General features: G+C 46.7%; 4 protein-coding genes across 8 annotated transcripts in view; 1 reads left to right on the top strand and 3 right to left on the bottom strand.

Moving 5' to 3' along the window:
* The window catches only part of LOC1271868 (E3 ubiquitin-protein ligase Ubr3), a 51,508-nt gene extending 49,503 nt beyond the window's left edge, over positions 1-2,005 (bottom strand). The window contains exon 1 of one of the 2 annotated variants that reach the window (XM_061656638.1): positions 1,722-2,005. The gene's annotated coding sequence lies outside the window, so the exon portion shown is untranslated. Of the gene's footprint in view, positions 1-1,717 lie in introns of both variants that reach the window. The other variant, XM_061656641.1, reaches the window with a different exon arrangement.
* Positions 2,006-4,522: 2,517 nt separating this feature from the next.
* Positions 4,523-6,955, bottom strand: LOC1271863 (UDP-galactose translocator). Its single transcript, XM_310718.6, has 2 exons — positions 6,570-6,955; positions 4,523-6,472 (listed from the first exon to the last, which is right to left on the bottom strand). The coding sequence occupies exons 1-2, from the start codon at positions 6,583-6,585 to the stop codon at positions 5,409-5,411; spliced, it is 1,080 nt and encodes a 359-aa protein (XP_310718.5). The 5' UTR covers positions 6,586-6,955; the 3' UTR covers positions 4,523-5,408.
* A 1,498-nt stretch (positions 6,956-8,453) lies between these two features.
* LOC1271862 (uncharacterized) lies at positions 8,454-12,951 on the top strand. 2 transcript variants are annotated; one of them, XM_061644495.1, is made up of 4 exons: positions 8,454-8,592; positions 9,840-10,268; positions 10,351-10,992; positions 11,074-12,951. In XM_061644495.1, exons 2-4 carry the CDS (start codon positions 9,954-9,956, stop codon positions 11,401-11,403), a joined length of 1,287 nt encoding a protein of 428 aa, XP_061500479.1. In that variant the 5' UTR covers positions 8,454-8,592; positions 9,840-9,953; the 3' UTR covers positions 11,404-12,951. The 2 variants fall into 2 exon arrangements, with proteins under 2 accessions (XP_061500479.1, XP_061500476.1); XM_061644492.1 differs by lacking the exon at positions 8,454-8,592 and adding an exon at positions 9,380-9,649.
* A 3-nt stretch (positions 12,952-12,954) lies between these two features.
* LOC1271860 (otoferlin) overlaps positions 12,955-20,980 on the bottom strand; it is a 31,876-nt gene continuing 23,850 nt past the window's right edge. For all 3 annotated transcript variants that reach the window (XM_061644488.1, XM_061644482.1, XM_061644478.1), the window contains exons 15-18: positions 20,536-20,782; positions 20,220-20,470; positions 15,867-16,382; positions 12,955-15,777 (exon numbers count right to left, since the gene is read on the bottom strand). In XM_061644488.1, the coding sequence (XP_061500472.1) occupies positions 15,597-15,777; positions 15,867-16,382; positions 20,220-20,470; positions 20,536-20,782 (1,195 nt within the window). In that variant the 3' untranslated portion in view covers positions 12,955-15,596. The remainder of the gene's footprint in view (positions 15,778-15,866; positions 16,383-20,219; positions 20,471-20,535; positions 20,783-20,980) is intronic.

Consider the following 20,980-nt stretch of genomic DNA (forward strand, 5'->3'; position numbering starts at 1 on the left):
ACGTGCGCGCGCACTCAATTTTGCGAATCGAATTTGTAAAACACCCAAACTACAAGTCTACATTTTGGAGACAAAACCGGGCACAATGTGTGCTGAACTAACGCGTGTGGGTGTGTGTGTGTGTTGCCGGTGAACCAACCCAAAAGAAGGGACTAAAAAGGGAAGAAACAGAAAGAGTGCGCCGATCGGCATTTACTAGTGGCCCTCTGCCGTGTGTATGTGTGTGTGTGTACAGGGGTTCCCTCGAACCCACACACCATACTGCGACTCAAAAGAGGAAAAAAAACAGTCAAAAGAACCACACCACCAATCACACATCCACCGAAAAACCGCGTGTGGGTTTGCGCGAATGACCTCCATTGCCGGGAAAGGAGCGGGAGCGAGCGAGAGCGAAAGAGCGTATGTGTGTGAGCGTTTTAAGATTTTCTTCTGCACGATGAACACGGATCGAACGGGTTGATAGATGGTGCGGCAGGCGAGATGGTGGTAGTGCGGCTGTTCCGCTTTCCGACATTCCTTTCGAGCTGATGTAATTTATTACAGAAAAAACACACACACACACACATGGATACACATTTGGATACACAAACTCCCCAACACCAGTACGATCGATCACACACGGGCACACGCGGCCTTCTTGTTGCACAATGTTATACACACCGAGGGGGGGAGGGGGGGTGGGGGTAGGGGCGAGGCACCCTTTTTACATTTAAGGGCACAATTTGCTTCGAATACCTGTCCTTACTACACACACACACACATGTATATATACGATCAGACACTATAAACGTACACGTACGCACACACACAGACATAAACACAGTTGATTGCCGTAAGCAAAAAGCAAGAGGGAACAAAAAAGCCACATGGGATTTTTTCGAGCCCCACAAATCTTATAAGAAACTATTGGCTTGTATGGTTGATGAGGAGGAGAGGTGCTTCTAGCTTTGCCGAAATGTTTCACCACTCGTTTCCTTGTGCCACGCGGTGCACAAAAAAAAATTTCCCAAAAACGTTGGTTGGAAAATTCCTTCAAAACCCTCCTGCCTCCTACCCCCACTCCTGACCGAAGATCGAACCGGTGGTTGCACACGCGCGCACATGCTCTCACGCGCAAACGGGGTACCACCACACAACCAAAACGACAACCACAACAACAACAACAACAACAACAACAATAAATATAAAAAAAAAAGTTCAGTCTCACCGCGCGCGACAGACACAGGCTCACCAATTTAGTGACGCGAACGCACGAGGTTTTTCAAGCGGAAGTGAAACAGCACACAGGGTGGAGGGGGGGGGAAGGGAGCTGGAGGGGTGGAGGGGATTTGAGCGATGAACGATATGATGACGCGGAAAAACGGGTTTTCCACCCCGCTGAACAAACACACATACACAGAAACACTTTATACACTTAGAGACACACGCATACACACAAATACACACAGGAACATGCACGGAATTGGAAAGAAATTTCGCCGGCTGTATTTAGAATGTTTTGGTTGAAGGGGAATGTAGGGGGGAGGGGAGGGGGGGGGGTTGTACGAGAGCTTTTTGTGGGAGGAAATTAGTCACCCCGATCCCACCCCCACACAGACACATCTATCACCTCGCGTTGTGCTCGCGTGTTCATCCGGCTTGTTATTTTCGTTCTAGCCACGTTGTTGTTTTCTTATTCTTTTCTAAACCCCACGCACGCACGCACGCACGCACTCACTTGCCTTTTGGGTGGTGGAAGCCTTCTGCCTTCGGCTTGCAGCACATCACACACGGAGACAAAAAAAAAACACAGGGAACAACAAAACAACAGCAGCAGCGGCGGTGTTGTGTGTGTGCGGGCACGAGAGACACTACGGGACGCACGTCCGCACGCACCGACAGATCAGAGGGAAATGAACCTGCGCTCGAGGGGTTGGGGTTTTTTTTTCTCGCACTCTTCTCCTCCTGCACAGTGTACGTGAACACCTTGCACGCGCCGCTGTATGTGCCAGCCTGTGTAACGTTGGTCGCGCCGATCGCAAGGGCCAACACCGCGGGCACCAACACCGTCAGCAACGCAGCGCCGCCCTGAGCTCACCACTACACGTGGGCGAGCGAGCGCGCGCGCGCGCTCAAGGGTTTTACGTTACACTGTGCGCGTTCTCTCTCTCTTTCTCTCTCACACACACTCTCGAACACACGCATCGAAGGCCCTTCGCACGGTTGAGCGCCTGTGCCCACCTGTACGAGTGTATGTGTGTGTGTGTGTGCTGCAGATTCGAGCGAGTCAACCTGTAAAGGCTCGGCTGCATGTAGCGCAATCGATGCGCATGAATTTCCCTCACCCGGGTGGAAGGTGCGGAAATTCATCCTTCCGCTTGTTTGTTTACCTTATTTGCCTGCTCGCTGGAAGGGTTAGCAGGTGTCTTTTTTTTCAATGTTGCCTGCCTGCACAGTAAGCTAAGTTAGTGTTAATGATTATTATTTTTAATTTTGAAAAGAAATTCACAATCGACATTGGTGTGGTTTTTATTAAGCTGAAGAATACGTTAAATACTTGAAATTCAATAAATGAAATAACGGAACGCATGGTTTTATAATTTTTGAAACTGACTGTTGAACACTACACAAATAGAATGCTGCTTCAAGCTTTATTCAGCCTGCTGTATTATTTCGATAAAACGATCAATAATAATAATGTTGTGAATCAATCCATGTAATCATAAGGATAATTATTCAACGTGGGAATTTATTATTTTTTAAAAATTATTTTTACCAGCGATGTCAAACTCATTTCATTACGCGGGCCAAAAAGTTACTTACAAAATAGTAGCAAGTGCCGCAACCTAGTTTTTTTTTTGCAATGAGCAATTCCTTTCATTCCCCATTAAAGATCCATAAATTACTACAAGTCGTGTACTGTGTCCTTAGACCTAAATCTTCACTTAACAGTCGGGCAGTGCAAAGAGTTATACAAGTCCTTAGTAACCGTTACTCCCTACCTGTCAATCTCCATAGAAATCCCCATTCATTATGGAGTCCAAAATCAGACCCAAAAGCTCACCTGTAGTATATCTAGTCACCTTGATCCTGCCTCATGGAAAGCTTGGAAATCGCTTGTAGCATCATTATATAAATTCTTCTACAATTCTTGCGCTATTTCAACGCTGTGCACGTGTACCTTCAGGTATGGTTTGTCGACTGGAGCTGGAACTGTATCGGTTCCAGATCCGTGCCAAATTTTTGTTTCGAATCCGGAACAGGTACAGTTCCTAGGTATAGTAGGAATTAAATCAAGAGCCATTTCAGGACCAGTATGAGTTCAGCATCAGTTCTAGCACCGGTATGGGTTTATGCTCGGTTCCAGGACCAGTATGGGTTCATAATCAGTTCCAGGATAGGTATGGAATCGTGATCGGTTCCAGAGCTGGTATGGTTTCATGTTCGGTACCAGGGCCCATGTGAACTCTGTATCAGCTCTTGTACTGGTTTAAGTTAAGTATTACTTCAAGGACTGATATGGGTACAATGTCTGTGGGTTTTTTTTTCAAAAGTAACCCGTTTTTGTGCTGGCTCAGCTGATTTCAACAACATTTTGCACAAGTATCATACTCTAAGCTGCAACCATGCCTAAAGATGGGTTCGACCTGATACTTTACCAAAACAATATGTCAATAAAAAAGTGTGAGTTTTGGATTCTGGCTGTTTAAGTGATTATGTTAATTTTTCAAAGTCTCTTGCTTAAAAAAGATGCTCTTTTGAGTTTGCAAAAAAAAAAGCAAAACCACTCACAGCATATGCCACTTAATTCCAGACATTTAGGATTTTGTATGCGTTGAAGATAAACAGTTACACAGTTTTGGTTGTTTCTTCCATAGCTTTTTGTAATTTTTATCTTTTTTTGTGCATACAAAAATAGAGAGAAAACACCGAAAAGGTTTTCTGATGATACATGGTCTGACAATTATTACAAAAATCGGCGAAGTTGAAAATCTCTTCATTTTTCGGGTGTCCACAATTGACTGTCCTGTACTGTAGCAGTAGAAATACAAAATAATTGTTTCGAAGGATCTCACGGGCCTTCGTAAGAGAGTTTGACATCTCTGATTTAGACGAACACATTGCAATGGTATGTTTGCGGAACAATAAAAATCGAAGGTTTTTGTTTGCTTTTCTTTTATTATCGAAATTGTACAAACACACTGCAAAACGAAACTAAGATAAGGATTAGCTGACCCAAAGAGTAATGGACAGTACGCATTTCTTTTGCCAAACTCTTAGTATTTAAAATTATGTTCTCCCTTTACTTCAACGAGATTAGATAGGACGGTGACATTTTTTTTTGTTCAAATCGATTTGACAATTAACTAAAGCCGTAAGTCAGTTTGTTAGTTTGTCTAATGTTCCGTTCGAGAAGAGTCCTATAGATAACCGTTTTAAAATTGAAATCAACAAACCAGATCTAAACATCATAAAGCGACAGAAAGCGAACGTAACAAGAAATAATGTTGTAACACAAATATTGTCGCTCCATCAAATCCTCTTTTTGTTTGCACTTTTCATGCACTTTATTTATATATTCTTTGCTTATTCTTATGTATCAAATCGTGTTACGCTTTCCGAACGCTCACCGAAGGATCACATCATCGTCCACAACTTCCTGGCCGGCCGCACGTGATGCTTCGAGCTGTGTAGCTTTTCATTTTCTATTTGCTAATTAAAATTTGCCCTCTATTTCTCTCTCTCTCTCTCTGTGAAGACGGTAGTAGACATTACAGTGAAGTAAATGTATCGAAATGAAGCAAGTAAGAGCTCGCTCCACTACAACCTTTGAATCTGCTAACTCGCTAACCGAAACGAAAGTGAGAAGGTTTCCTTACTTTAAAAAAAAAATCGTACGCATTACGCTATCGTACAAAAGGCAGCAGCTCACCTAGTACCGACTATAATACTCACTAAAAGTGTGCGCATCGTCCTTATACAGCCCTTAAACGCTACGGCGCGTTTCGCCTGCGCGCTCTAAGTAACAAACACCGTGACGCAGCATCCGTCCCCACACAGACTCCTCCAGCCAAGTTGCTTCGCTTACTGTCCTATTAGAATAATATATGTGTGTGTGTTTCGTTATTGCCTACATGCGCGACCTGGGCCTGGGCTGAGACACTGTTGGCGTGTGCTGAAACCTCTGCTACGCGCGCTTGGCCGGTTCGCTTTGTATCAAATCGATATGTGTACCATTCACTCTCGCAGCCAGAGCAAAGGGGTTAAGAAAACGTGGGAGTGGGAAGTGCGGCCAAATAGAACTAATCCCAAAGCTTAGACGGACAGCCGCGCGAGATGCTTAAAACAGTAAACTAAACAGTAAATCCAGTCCATTCGTTGCCGAACCGATTCGAGCACGCTTACCCGGGAGTTCCCCCGTACCCAGCTCAGACCTTTTCCGCCAGCAGGCGCTCCTCCGCTTCGGCGAGCGCTTTGGCGGACGGGCGCACGGCCGACTTCGCGCCCTTGGCCGCGGCCGGATCGTAGCCGTACAGGAAGATCGACCCAATCACGAGCCCGGCACCGACGGTGAACTGCAGCGAGAGGCTAAAGTCGAACAGGTAGATCGACGCGACGCACGAGATGATGATCGCGAGCGAGGTGGCGAACCCCTTCAGGATGTTGTCCGCGTACTTGACGACGACGGCCACGATCAGGCCGCCGACCGCCTGCAGCACCACCAGGTACACCACGAACGCGTCGTAGCCGAAGAAGAAGCCGCGGGCGGCCAGCTGGGCGCCGTCGTTCACCGCGCAGGTCAGCAGCCCAAACGGCAGCGACAGCAGGCTGAGCTGGATGTTGCGCATCCAGATGGAGATGTCCGCGCCCTTGAGCATCTTCTCGAAGTAGATGCCGGCCAGGCCGGACAGGAAGCAGGCGCCGAGCGCGGCACTGAACCCGAGCAGCCGGTTCTGCTCGGGACCGTCGCCCGCCGGCATCGACTGCTGGCGGGTCGCGGCCGTCCCACTGTCCTCGCCCGTCTGCGCCAGCTGGACGCTCGCGACGCCGACGACGAGCAGGACGAGGGCGGCCCACTGGGTCGGCAGCAGGCGGCGGCGCAGTATCAGCACCGCGAACACGGCCGTCGTTAGAATCTTCAGCTGATAGGTGACCTGGTACGTGGCGGCATCGAGATGGGACGCGGACACGTACAGCAGATTGTTCTGGATGATGTACAGCATCGACGGGACGCAGATCTTGAGCGTGTCGAGCGGCTGCTTCACGATCGTCTGGTGCAGGGCCGCCCGCAGCCGGCCGAAGTGCTTGCCCTCCTCGAGGTACACCAGCACCAGGCTGGTGGCGAGCTTCACCAGCTCCGCCATCACGACCGCGGTCGAGCTGAGGAACAGGTCGCCCGGGCGCGTCCGCCCGTACCGCATGCTCAGCCCGAGGATGGCATTTTGCAGCGTGAGCGTGACCAGGCTGAGGTACTTCAGGTTGTTACCGTGCGCTGAGGGAAGGGGGAAAACAACACGAGAAGGAGCAGTCAAAACCGCACATCAGCATTCGGCAGGGACGGAGTCAGCAGTGACGGGATCGGCACTCACCTGCGGTCACCTTCATCTTGTTTGCACGTTAAGCGGACGGGGCTGGGAGACACAACCAGCGGATACAGACCGAACCAAGCTGCTAGCACTGGGACGTGGACACATTCAAAACGAAAAACGGGGAACACTGCTGGCGGTTCTGCAGGCCCGAAAATAGCGGTCGAGAGTTGTCAAAAATTTGATTACGTTGACACTTGCGGCCGACTTGGGATGCGCATCTGTGTACGCGGTGTTGTTTTCCTACGCCGTTTCCACCGCCCTCTGCTATCCCTCACCATTGCCCTCGGCAAACCCACCAAAAACCACCACGACACGATTCAAAAAACAAAACAAACAGAAACGCTCGGTGACAGCTGTCAGCTTGACAGTGCGGCCACGCTTCCCAAACAGCAAAATCGGTCCACGTTGGTTCGACAAATTCGTTTTTTCTGTAGCACATCCGACATCCGACACGCTGCTCTCGGAACACGCGTTCTGAAGGCTCAATGCTTACAAAGGAAATTAGGTGATTTAAAAGTCCTTCTGACACCAAATAACAAACCTGTTTGTCCCTACCCAAGTGCCACAAATCCACTAAACGACCACTAAACGACTCAAGCTCTCAACCTAAACGGAATATAGAAAGACTTCGTTTAGCAGACGGCAAACGACTCATGCATTCTAAAAATAGCAAAAAGCTGGTGGCACCATCTGCTTGTGGGATACCCAACCAGAGGAGCTTCCTCGCTTGGAGGAGAGCTTTTATTATTTCCTCTGTTCTGTTGTATGGTTTCGCATTGGAGTTATGCATCGCTAGAACTAGAACAGCGATACGCTTGTTTAAATACTAAACTCAAATGGAAACCACCAGCACTGAAGCAAGTGAGATTTGAGTAATGGTCGTTGCAATATAATGATGAGTTATAAAACGTCATGTATTGAGCAAATCAGTGAAGCTATGGAGCTTTTGTTTCTTTTCAATGGATATTTGTTTTTCCAGTCGTTTAAGCTTAATCTGAGGCATTTGGGGCATCCTCATAAAAAGTGTGGGGAAAACAAAGTCCATATTTTCTCAGCAGTAAAAGGAATTTTTCAGTTAACATTTGCATTTCGTAGCAATGGTTTTCCTTGTGTCTGGCAGTGACCGAAGATGTCCACGATACTTAATTATTTTTGTACACCACATGTATTTCTTTAAATTATTTTCAGCTAAAATACCTCAAAATATTATCATTTTTTTTATATATTTAATGGTTTTTACAATTTCAGTTTTGGATGAATAAAAACACCACCAAAGCCTTAAACGACTCCTAAACGGGATCTACATGAGTTCAAATTCAAAGTCTTAAAGTGATCCTAGAAGACTCGAAGGGTTAACGAAACACCATGCACGAAAAAGATAGCGATGGGTAAAAGCGACATTTATATCACATCAGTGAACAGACTGTACAAACAAACGTAGCAATGCAAATTTTTATGCAACGATGCAAGCAACATTGTCTAATAATTTCATAACAGATTTTTGTGACGTTTTTTTTCCGTTTGATTCGATTTTCGGAATTCCGACAACTGAAGAAAATTGTAAAATTTCAGTTGACATCCAAATCATAGTCGGATCGGTCAATATTAATAATTAAAATAATAGAAAACCGCAGATAATCAATAATAATGACAAGAAAGCTCGCCAAACAAATGCATATTGCAAGTTTATTATAAAATATCCCTTGAACAACAACGCTATATAAGCACGGCCGTATTTTATACCCACATTGCTGGCATGCATTGCTCAATGGGAATTTCGTTCCCCTCCCAGTGTTGACGGTTGCTGTGACAGCGGCGAAACGCTTCACGGCAAACGCTTCCCGTTGACGCAGTTGCCGCGCACAGCTTTCGCAGAAACTTGTCAGCAGCCAACCGAACCGGAGTGAGTTTGAAAATTCCCGCCGCGCTCAATCGCCAGTGAACAGTTTACTTCTGCCGTTGGAAAGTGTTTCTTTGTTTTACTAGTTTTGTGAAAAGTTTTTTTGCGCTCGTGGAAATCAGGGTAAGTTCCAGTGCTTAGAGTAGGTGAATTTATTGATTTAGATGCAGAAACTACATCTGTAGAATGTGAAATCAAGGCTTTAATAGGTGTGGTTTTTCTGTTGGAAGATTCGCCGATTCAGCAAACTTGAGTTGAAGAATGTACTTCCTTGGGGTGATCGGGCTACTGAGTAGATGGAAAGATGAACAAGTCGGGGAATTTCTTTCCCTTTTTCACACAACTGTACTGTGTTTCAGATATTTAACCTTGATTTAGATTTTGTGTTGGGTGACACGCATGTGTTCGCCGCTTAAACTGCTACTGCTTGAAAACGGAGTGGTGTTACAACCATAAAAGGAGGAGAATTATTTAAATTTCATCGCTCCAAGCGCTTAGCTTAGCTTTTAAATTAACGAAATTCCAGCACACGTGTGGTGCACAAAGTCTAACGACTTAGGCCCTCCCGAAGCAGCAAAACACACTTGCGCCGGGCACAGAGCATGGCAATTGTCGCGCGTTTGCGTGCGCAATTATAACAGCTTCGCGTAAAAAAATCATATTGAAACGAAATCCAACCGAATCCAGCATCTATCGCAAGTGGTGTGCGCGAAGGTATGACGCACGCCCTTACACGTGACAGGCAGCAGGGGTTGGTTTGAATCTTGCCACTGTCTTTGTGTTCGATCGACGCGAAACTATTTCGATATCAGCATTTTTTTCCGGCATGCTTCACTGCCCAGCGGCACTGAAGGGTTAAGGCATGTTCCCACCCCAATGCTCCCTTATCAAGACGCAGATTTGAACGGCGTTGTCAGTATTTTATCGCACCTTGGTGGGGTGCGCGTATGCGTTCGTGGCCCACACACCTTGCTGAAGTTTGCTCGCGCGGAAATTTTTTCCAAACAGAGCTCCATCGCGAGCTCCAGTGCTGTTTTCGAATTCAGCTTTTTCAGCTTGTTGCTCTGTAGCCCTTTTCCGGGACAGCATGGCAACCGGCACGACCACCAACGGACGTCTCATGTTCACCCAGACTTCCTGCTATCTCTGCAGCGATTGGCTGGATGATTCTGACGTCGAGGTAAGCATAGATCTTGTGCGCACTGCGATCTCGAGTGGCAGTCGGAAGTGACGGCTTCAACCGGAAGTCTACCTGCTGAGGGCCCTTGTATGCGTCATGCTGGTTGTTGGGACCCACCGCGAAAGAGGGTTTTTGTTCCTGCTACCTTTGCGATATTAGCATCATTCCACCATCCGTCTATCCCGCACAGATCCACTTACGCAAGTGCCGCCGACAGCAAACCGTGTGTCCGAACCGTTGCGGAGCCATCGTCGCCAAGAAAGATCTTCAGCTGCACAGCAACACTTGCCCGAAGAGTTACGGTATGGAGTCGTCGAACGAACCGTCGAACGAGTACGTCACCCCGCCGAACGAGGAGCAGGTTGGGGAGGAGTTATCGGTGGAGCAGGTCCTCCAGACGTTGGAGAATGACATTAGCAGCCTCCAGCTGCTGCAGACGGCGCAGAAGGAGAAGCACACTGATGTGCAGAGCGAGCTGGCGCATTTGAAGAATTACTACGACGTATCGCATCGCTGGACCGGCAAGGTGTACGAATCTATCGTCGCGTTGTACAAGATGTGCTACCAGGACAAGATGCAGCACTCGCTCGATATTTCCGGGTTGCGGGAACAGCTGAAGGTAGGGAGCACACAAAAAAAACAGATTCCAAATTTTTTTGGCACCCAACATACTGACTGATTTCCTTTCCCCTTCACGGCAGGGAACGAATGAGTGGCGGACCGACATTGTCAACCGGATTGATGCATTGGAGAAGACCCTGTTCTTCGTCAATCAGGACCGGGCAGCGATCGAGCAGGAGGCAGCCGTGTCCTGCCTGACAAAGCAGGCTGCTGCCCTGTCCATGGGACCGGATGATGGGCAGCAGCCCTCGACATCGAAAGCCTGCCAGCCGCTGGCACTGAGCGCCCTGAACAGCGCACTGTACCACACGCTTCCGGCAGGCTCGTGCGATTCGACGTCCTCCTCCTCCTCGATGGAACCGGTGGTGGAAGTGAAGGGTCCGATCAAGGAAATACTCGACGACATCCACAAGTACCAGGTGAAGCTTAACTACAACCAGAAGGACATCACGATCCGGCTGTTCGAGTGCGAGGAGCGGATGGTCGAGCTGGAGAACACGCTGAAGAAGTGCCGCCGCGAAACGTACCACACCAAGCAGCGCACCGAGGAGCTGCAGACGAACATGCTGATGGCGAACAACCGGGGCACGCCGGCCAGCGAGAACGGCCACGTCATGTGGCGCATCGACAACTTTGCCAACCGGTTGCAGCAATCGAAGGAGCTGGAAACGATGATGAAGGGTCCGATCTTTACGAATTACCCCTACGGATACATGCTGCAGGTGGGTGTTGCTAGCTAATGCAATGGAGCTGCCTCGATGTGACTTTCACGCTTCACATTTCTCTCTTCCCGAATTTGCCAGCTGGAGGTCAGCCTGTACGGCATCGGGACTTGGCGCGGGCGCAATCTGATCGCCGGTCTGACCATCCTGCCCGGCCCGTACGACGAGCTGCTCGAGTGGCCGTGCCGGCTGTCCGCCACCATCTGCGTGCGCGATCAGGCAGCGAACCCGGCCGAGGCCGTACCGATCTACAAACCGATCGTGGCGAAGGTGAAGGGCCAGCGGGACAAGAATCAGCACTACGTGTACGTTCCGCACGACCAGCTGTACTCGCGTGGCTACGTCAAGAAGGATACGCTCTTCCTGGAGGTGTTCGTCGGGGAGGAGGGAAGCGACTCCAGCGAGCTGTAGCGAGCAGCCGGTAGCAACGCGATCATGGTGGACGTGGTTTGGCCGGCGTAACTCTCCACAAGGCAGCTACGCCCAGCGCGATGACAGTGGTAATGGTACCGGCGATGGCAGGGCCGGGTAGTAGCAGGCAACGAACTCTGCATGCCTAAGGAACGCTCTCAAACGCTGGCCAGATCAACCATCGGTTGTAGTATTCTGTTTTTTTTTTTAATATTTCACTTACATTCATTTCCATTCGCACTTGTATTACACCGTTTCCCAAGCACAGGTCAACAACGTTTAAGCTGCTTTTGAACATTGTTCTATTGTAAGTAAACATTTGAAGTCCGACTGAAGTACTGAAGTACTGAATCTAAACTTCGTTCAATAGTAACTAAACAATAGTAACTAAACAAACCCCTTGAAGTTGATCCTGTTTACTGTGTGGAGTTAAGACTTTTGCTTGTTATTAATTTTAAAAAATAATTTGATTTGTTTGCCTATATTTTATCCAAATTCCTTTAAAATTAAAAATTGACTATTCAAATAGAACAGATCAATAAACACGAAGCTCTAAACAATTTAATTTACACCAAATAAACATCAAAGCAACGAACTCAAGTAATATAAACGTACGTTGCGATTGAACAATGTTCAGAAAAGTATCAGTATTTCAATTGGCCGTCAAATGTTTACGTTTAGTTTACTAATTGTTCAAAATTACCTTAACATTGTATTGTTCTTTAACTACTATAACCTTCTACTGTATAAGTAAACATGTGACGTACAACTGAACTGCTGATGCCTATCTGAATATTGTTCAATCGTAACAAACCAATTGGAATTCCTAAGTGAATTCGTTTGCCTCATGCAGTTTAGCCTTTTGGTCGTGCCTTCCTGTACAAAATCAATTCGAATTTGTTAGTCAATTGCAACAAAATGAACATCAAAGAAATGAACCCGGGTTTAGATGTTTAGTCGCGATTGAGCATGATTCAGAATGGCATCAGCAGTTCAGTTGGACGTCAAATGTTTACCTAAAAGTTGAACAATGCTCAAAAGCAGCCTTAACATTGTTTACCTGAGCTCGGAAACGGTGCATGTTCTCGCACAACGTCACACGCCCCGCCAGTATCAAACGGGGCTGATGTTATCTTATCGATTTAGATTTTAATTGTGGATCTGCTTGCGGCCATGGTGGCCATGGTAGCTCGCGGCACTGAGGCAGCATATCTCCGGCACGAAGAAAGAGCGAAACTAGTTTTACGCTCTCACTAGTTACTCGCCCGAGCTGCTTCTGGGCTGCTTCAGGAGCGCCTGAGCAGCGAAGTTCGTCGCAAAAAAAAAACGATAGAAGATTGTGCTTTTAATAGATTTATTTAAAAGAAAATACACTAAATTGGCCCATTTTGGAATTGCAAAAATCAGAGTGAAACAGTAGATTTTGATCCTTAAAATTTAAAATAATAATGATAATAATAATAACGCGAACAAACAACAATTACACTGTACCATTTCGGCAGAACAATAAAGCACCGGCGAGCGCACCAACCGCGGCAGAATCCTGAATGATTGTGTTCGTTTATTTTAAAGCTTTTTATTTGTGTCTTGATAAATGTAGGTAAGTGAAATCAACACATCTCAACACTTGGATATAACTCTATTATAAGTACGGTGGTGGGTGATTGGGGGGAGGGGTGAGGATGAGAAATATCTCTATCCAATCGCCCCATTCCCGTGTGCATCGGCGCATGGTCGCATGGTTGTCGCCTCACACGCTAATGGGGAGTAAGGGACAACAGGAGCCGAACGTTGACGAAGGCTGCGGGGAGTGGGAAGGGGGGGTGGTATGTTTTATAGATAACGATAAAGAGTGTAACAGTAGTAAGGTTAGGCCACCGACGCCACCGACGCCCGGTTTGGCAATGGTTTGACCCAGAAACGTGCTTCATATCGACGCAGCTTCGTGATGCAATGTTTGCATACCTTTCGGGCGTTTTGGTATGTCCGGTTTGCGCGAGCGCACACTGCGCAATGGTTCATATTAGTGAGGGGGTAAGGTTGGCAAAAATTCGGAGTCGACTCTGATCCGACTCCGATAATTTCGGAGCCGATTCCGCAAAGTAGGTCCGCCAAGCATTATCCGGAGTCGTTCGGAATCGCTCGGATTCGTCTGTAGTCGTCTGGAATCAGCAGGAGTCGTTTGGAGTTGTTGGAAGTCGTAGTAGTATGGAGTCATCCGGAGTCTTCTGGAGTCGTCAGAAGTTGTCCGGAGTCGTCCGGAGTTGTCCGGAGTCGTCCGGAGTCGTTAGGATTCGTTTGGAGCCGTTCAAAGTCGGAGTAGTATGGAGTCGCCCGGAGTCATCCGGAGTAGTTCGGAGTCGCCCGGAGTCGTCCGGAGTATTACGAAGTCGGAGTAGTCCGACTCCGCCCAACTCCGATTCCGGTCGACTCTGATCGACTCTGGACGACTTTGAATGACCCCGACTCCGGTCGACTTCAGTCGACTACGGAAGACTCCGAACGACTCCAGGCAACTCCATACTACTCCGACTTCAAACGGCTCCGAAAAGGGTCGGAATCGGGCTAACAATAGTCGGAGTCAGATCGGAGTCGTGGGTGCACTCCAGAGCGCACATCTCGTCTACATTCTGGCGCCGAACCGCATTCGAGCGCCGGACGGTATGCAATTGTTGGGCTTTGTTTGCCTTTTTAACCGGTTTAGGTAAAACATTCATTTGATAAAAATTTAACGAAAAATCCCTACCCAAGCAAAATGTTTATTTGTGCAAGCATTTTTGCACTAAACAAAACACCAAACACACAAACGCAACTTTCTGCCAAGCCGAGACGCAACAGTTTGCCGATGTTTAACACTCCGCCCTGCATGAGCCCGCCTAAAGGTATGCAAAACAATGTTTCAAAACGTTTCCAAGCAAGTAGGTGCATACCGGCCAACGCGGTGTGGCCGGTGGCCCGTCCCCGTTTACCCATTTCCGTTTGGTTTGATTGGTTAAGATTTTGATTAGGATAAATTGGATGTCTTTTCTCTTTGCTCTATCTACTATACAAGTGTGTTTACGTGTGTACTAGCGCGCGCCAGCAAATTGAGGAAAAAAGGGATCGCAAAATAGCTGCGCTACCACTACCTCACTAAGTTTGTGTTTGTGTGTACGTTTGTGTCTCTTTGAAGAGCGAAAAAGGGGCAAGCGTCCCGACGCTTGTTTAGCTTTGTATACCTAAATATATGTATATATATATATGTGTGTGTGTGTATATTTATATATGTATATGAAACAGTTCTGGATAGAGCCTCTGATAACGATTAGTATAGATTGTTCTGATAGTTTGTGGTGCTATGGCGTGTGCGCCCATGTGTATCCGTGTGCGTACGCGGGTACGTCCCGTTCCTTAGCGTTTCGTTTTTCTTCTTCTTTGTTTTCGTGGTTTTGGTTTGTAAGCTCTAATTGTACGTTTAAACAGCAACGAATTGCAACAATTTGCAGTGTGAGAAAAAACGGTTGGTCCTTAGGTCCTGGTCGGAACATACCAATACACTTGTTCGGGAGGATCTACTAGTGCTTCATGGGAGTTGTGGAGTGTTTGAGTGCGTGTGTCTGTGTGTGTGTGTGTGTATGTACACAAATTGGTTGTTCCTACAAACGCGTGGGAAGGGAGTTGGATCTTTTAAGGTGCTGATGATGATCCGATGATGAGTTTGATGGCCTTTCGTTGCATAAAACATCGTCAGTGTAATGGTCAGTGTATATATATATGAATATGTATAAATACTTTTGGGGATTTTGTGTGTCTGTGTGTGTCTATGTGTTTAAATCTGCTTGTGCTAGTGCCATGTACCAGCGGATGTGCCGGTCGTTTCATTTTTGTTTTAACTAAGTACGCTACGCTACGCTACTTTGGTGTCGCGTTGGACGATTTCCTAACCAGCAACGACAGCCGGCCCAAGGACAGGCCAGAGCATTGCACGGGCGGACATCGTTGATTTGTGTGTGTTAAACTTCAGCGTTTCGCCGACCTTGTGCTGTAAACTTTGTGGTAAGAATCGGTAAGATGGGAAAGCGGTATAGATCGATGAAAGCACGTGATTGTATCTCGTAAAAACGGTTCGGTTCGATTTTTGGTGGTTTGAGTTGCGTTCGGATTCGGTTGATTGTGTGTGTGTGTGTGACTGGAGCCTCTTCCTTTCGCTCTGCTTAAGCACCGAGCATCTTCTTGACCGTGTAGCCCGGCACGGCGTAGAAGAACAGCAGCAGCAGGATGGCGATCCCGATGATGATCAGCCCCTTGATGATCTTCCACTTGTAGTTGTGCCAGACGATGTACCGGACCGACTTGAGCGGGTTCAGGAACCACATGAACGATGCGTCCGGTCGACTGGAAAGAGAAGGAGTGGAAGAGTGAGCGAAAACAGTGTACTGCATTCCGCTCGTTGCGCAATCCATATCCCCCTCCCGCTTACTTACTTTGGCTTTTCGAGCGGGTCCGGCTCGTTGCGCCCGAAACCGGCCGGATTCTTTTCCGCCTCCTCCTTCGTCAGCAGATGGATCTCCGCCTCCACCTTGCCGGTCAGCTCCATCTCGTCGTTCTCCTTCTTGATGAAGAACGGCCACCAGCCGCGGACGCGCTTCTGCTTGAAGATGTTCACCGTCGGCACGTTGTCCGTGCGCAGCATGTCGAGCGTGCACAGCTTGGACGATTTGGCGCCGCGCGGAAACCGGTTCAGGTTGAGCGAGATGGCACCGAGGAAGTCGTCCGCGGAGAAGTGGTCCGCGTCCCACACCTGCAGCTCCAGCCGGGCCGGTATCTTCACCTCCGTCTCGTCCCAGCTGAACAGGGACTCCTTGCGCGACAGCACGATCCGCTCCTCGGCCGCCAGATACTCGAACGGGTAGATGAAGCGCCAGTTAAAGTTGCCCTCGCCGGTGAGCGACCGGTAGTGGATGTCGGTCGCCTGCATGTCCTGCGGTCCCTTCAGCCACCTGCAATCGTGTGAAACAGTGTTAGTGCCACTTGTTTGCCCCTACTGTTCGACTCGCTCGAACAATCTTCAAACAATGCTAAAGGGCAGGCAATAATTCTGTGGAAAGAAATTTTAGTTGCCCTCAGTAAAAGTTTCAAGAATTTGATATACAGGGGTTTCCAAGCCATTTTTGAATGTAAACGTTGTTATTCACCGAATACAAAATGTAATTCCACAACAATCTGATTTTTAACTTTAATTTTCATTTTCATTTTTTTATTTCTTTAGCGTGATTTTCAACAATTCAACGGTCTCTTGACATTATTTTTTAATCGGAATTTGAAATCGGCTGCTCATCAAGTACAACATTCTAAATTCCAGTTCTTACGCCTGATTTTCAACAAATAACTAAGAATTGTCCAACTCAATTCAGCTTGAGACGTGTTGAAAATCATGTGGATTAACCGAAATGCAGGGTTTTCCAAGTCACTTTCCAATGTGCACATAATTATTCGCCGCATCCAAGATGTTTTTCAACAGCGGTCAAATGGTTTATTTGTTTCAATATGAAACTTCAGTTTTTAAACATGATTTTCAACACATTACAAAAAACTGTCAAACTCAATCCAGCTTGAGAAGTATTGAAAATCATATTTAAGAAATTAAATATCATATTGATGTTTAACGTCTTGCAAGCGATGAATAACAACGTTCACATTCGAGACTGACTTGGAAAACCCTGTAATCCACACCACTCTGATATTTCATATTTCATAATAAATTTTAATTTCTTCAGTATGATTTTCAACACTTCAACGGTCTCTTGGCATCTTTTTATTTCACCTGGGGTTTGGAATCGGCTGCTCATCAAGATATGTACAATATTTTTAAAATTACAGGGTTTTCTAGTATTTTTTTTAAATTTCAGTTCTTACACATGATTTTCAACACATCACAAAGAATTGTCTAACTCAAGCCAGCTTGAGACGTGTTGATCTCGTGTGAATGAACTGAAACATAATTGTGATGCAAATACAACATTTGACAGCTGTTGAAAAACATCTCGCAACCAATGAAAAATGTTGCTGACACTGGAAATGGACACGAAAAACCCTGTAATTCATAACGCAACTGAATAGTTGTGGAGCCGGAAAAAGATGCATAAAAATCTTGATGAGATAAGGCTTTAAACCCCTGGTGGGAAAAAAAGACAGCGATAGACCGTTAAAGTGTTGAAAATCATGCTGAAGAATTTAAAAAAGAGTATCATGAAAATGAAAAATCTTTTTGTTGTTTATTAAAATCTTGCACCCAGTGAATAATAACGTTCACATTCGAAAATCGCTTGAAACCCCCTGTAAAGTGTTGCACATTAGCATACGAACAACCATTTTTCGTCAGATACAAGGCGCCTCCATCGAGGTTCCTTTTTATGATTTTATTGCATTGTTTGTTTTCGCCGAGGCGGCTCCAAAATCAGGCAGTTGTGTTGATGGAATTTTGTTTCACTTCTGATACGAATAAGACATTCTAGGTGAATTTTTAGTTTGCCAACATGCAGTGTGTTGCTCGGAACTAAATTAATTATTGACTAATAATTATGGTAATTAATTGTTTCTTTACAACATCCTTTTATACTATTATCAAACACAATAAAAAGATTCAATATTTGATTTTGAGTCATTAAACAATCGGCTCTATATTGTCAAGAAAAATCAGCTCCACATTATCATTGCTCTTTGGAAGATTAGAAAAAAACGATAGCACATTCATTATTAAATAGCCTTGAACATTACATTTAAAAAAGCTAGTCCTAGTAGCTGTATGAGAAGCACGACTGATAAATTATGCAATAGAATTGACATTTTTGCCAGAAAATAGAGCCCAAAAACGCTGTACTTACTGCATGGTCCCTCACCACTTCGACGAGGATAAAATATGATTTGTTAGCTGTTGTTACCAGACTGGTCAAACTGGTTTTTATCCCACTACCCCGACCTAAAATTCAATTGCGAACTTTCAAGGCGATACATAGCGATGCAGCGACGCAAAAGGGCAATCGAAGAAATGCCGAACAATTATGGCTGGCGTTAGGAGCCAGTTCCTGGAAGGCGATGCTGCCGTTGTCTCAGGCACACGCGAAAACCTTTTTTTTTGCATTCAATACATTAAAGAAAGGCATTAATTTACCAGCATGTTGTAGAATATATTTTTTCAATTGCCAATATCCTTGTTGGTAGCATGTGCATACCATAATTTCAGCTCTAATTCGTAACTTCTTCATCTAGATCGGGCACAACACCGTAAGCCACTGCCGGTGCTGAGAATGGCAGTCCGAAAAACCATTACCATGAAAGGTTTTCACATCACACGGTAAGGGAGGAATGAGCGACACAAGGAGATGGAACGAGATAGCAAGAGAAAGGACAAATCTAGTAGAAACACCCAGCCCGTATCCTTCCTCCAAGTTTATTGAAATGAAAGGAGAGAAGAGACAAAAAAACATGTCAAAACGTTCCGAAGAATTCCTACATGCAGGCATCACAGACAGAGTCGGAAGATTCCACAGTTGAGATTGCTCAACATTAAGCAAAAGCATGGTTTTAGTCGTTTTTTATTTTGCCAAGAAGCTTCGCAATCGATTTATGCTCAGTTATGCCGGCATGCTACTATCAAAATGTAGTAAATAAAATTAAAACAGACATACACACACATGCACACAGGATTCACGGCTACAAAATCCCAAAAATTGTAAGTTCCTGTTGGAATGTTTTCGGCTTCCCATTTCCAGGAACGATCCCAACCGCAAGCTTCTCACACTATTTTGACCGATATTTCTTGGAGAAAAAGGTCACCGATAGAAAAAAGGTTTCCACCCACCATGCTCTATCACTGCCCGGTACAGTCCATTGTTTGGGATTTGAAAACATTCGCATCGGGTCCCACAAGCGATGTCCCGTCCGGGCAGCAAAGGTTTGGGCAGAAAATCTTCTTCCCGTGAAGCATGTCATGGCATTGCATGGCTTGAGCATGCAGCAATGGTGGCACCAAGGGGCGAGAAAATGTGAAAGAAATGTGGGTGGTCGGGGGGGGGGGGGGTGGCTAAAATTTCAAAAACACAAAGCCACTGCACAACCCCCACCGCTGGAACACCGAGAGTGCGTTTGCATTTTGCGTAGGCCCGTGTCCTTGGATGAGTGAAAGGGATTTACCAAAAAAAACCCCATTCCATTTGCATGTCAAGGAAGCACCACATTTTAGATATCCACATCCGGGCGGCTGTAGCCGAAAGGCAACGTACAGTTCAAGCCAAAACACAACAGCCAGATGTTGACAGCGGCACGGACAGCACACGCCTTGCAGTGCTGCACCGGCACAGAGAGGACATGGTAGCGAAATACGATCTCATTAAATTGAACAGCTGCCTGGGGAACAATAGGAATGGTCATGCTATCCGCAGCTGTAGTAACATCAATTAATATTGAGGCTAGAAAACCGGCACTTCTGAGGCGTAGAAAACAAGCAGAGCAGGAAAGGAGAATTGGGTTTTGGGAAGCTTCAAATAGAGTTCCATTCCATAGACGCTAAGATGAGCTTACGAGGAACGCTTGGGATATTTGGGAGCATTAGAAATGGGGAGGACGTTTGGTTCGAGCGTGCCCTGAACCCTTTCACCTCGCAGATGTTGAGCACAAATCCTCAGGGGCTAATAAGTTCTCACTTTCCGTGAGCCTTTTTTATCCCAATCGTAGGAAAACCTTAAAAAATGGTTCTCCAGAGTGGATCTTACTTCCATAGAGGACGCCCAGCACGTACCTCCTGTTTGCCTAGAAAATAAAAACCCGCTGTTACCTACCCTTTCACGTAGATGTCGGACATCTTTTCGCCGGTGAAGAAGGCATCGTCCTCCAGCACGACGTCGTCCGTGTTCCAGATCACCACGCGCAGCTCGTACGACTTCGGCTTGCGGGGTGAGATGTCGACCGGTGGCCCCGGCAGCGGCATGTCCATCGGGAACATGTCGACCCACATCTCCAGCTTGCCCTGCTCGATGCCCGGCTTGTCGCTGTTGTACAGCGACCGCGCCTCGATGTGCTCCGGCACGATCTATGGAGCAAAGTGGAAGATATGGCCGTTCGTTTTGGAATGTTTGCGTCGTGCTAGAACCTTACCTTACAGCCGACGCGCGGCATCTCCTCCCAGCGGTGCAGCACCGCCAGCGCCAGATGCTCGTCCCGGTACTTGATCGAGGTCGGGCTGGACCAGGTCTGGATCTCCTCGCTCGTGAACAGAAAGCAGCAGCGCCCGATCGTGACGCGGTCCTGCAGGTACTGCGGTGCCTCCAGCTTGTTGTCCTTGCACAGCTTCGACAGGATCTGGGTCGGCTTCATCGGATCGCGCCAGATGTTGTAGCCGGAGCTGCGGAGAAGGGGTAGAAAAGATCGCTAGCATCCCAACAACTCCCAACGACAAATGCAAGTAGTAAAATAAAGTTTTGGTCGGAACCGATTCAGGCTAGCACCGTTTTTTTCTGGAATTGATTCGGGATGGTTGGTCCATAGTCAGTTTCCAGAATTGGAATTGAGTTCGTAATCGGAATCGGATACGGTGCCAGAT

The sequence above is a fragment of the Anopheles gambiae genome, chromosome X, assembly GCF_943734735.2.
Source record: "Anopheles gambiae chromosome X, idAnoGambNW_F1_1, whole genome shotgun sequence".
In the NCBI taxonomy this organism is placed as follows: domain Eukaryota; kingdom Metazoa; phylum Arthropoda; class Insecta; order Diptera; family Culicidae; genus Anopheles; species Anopheles gambiae.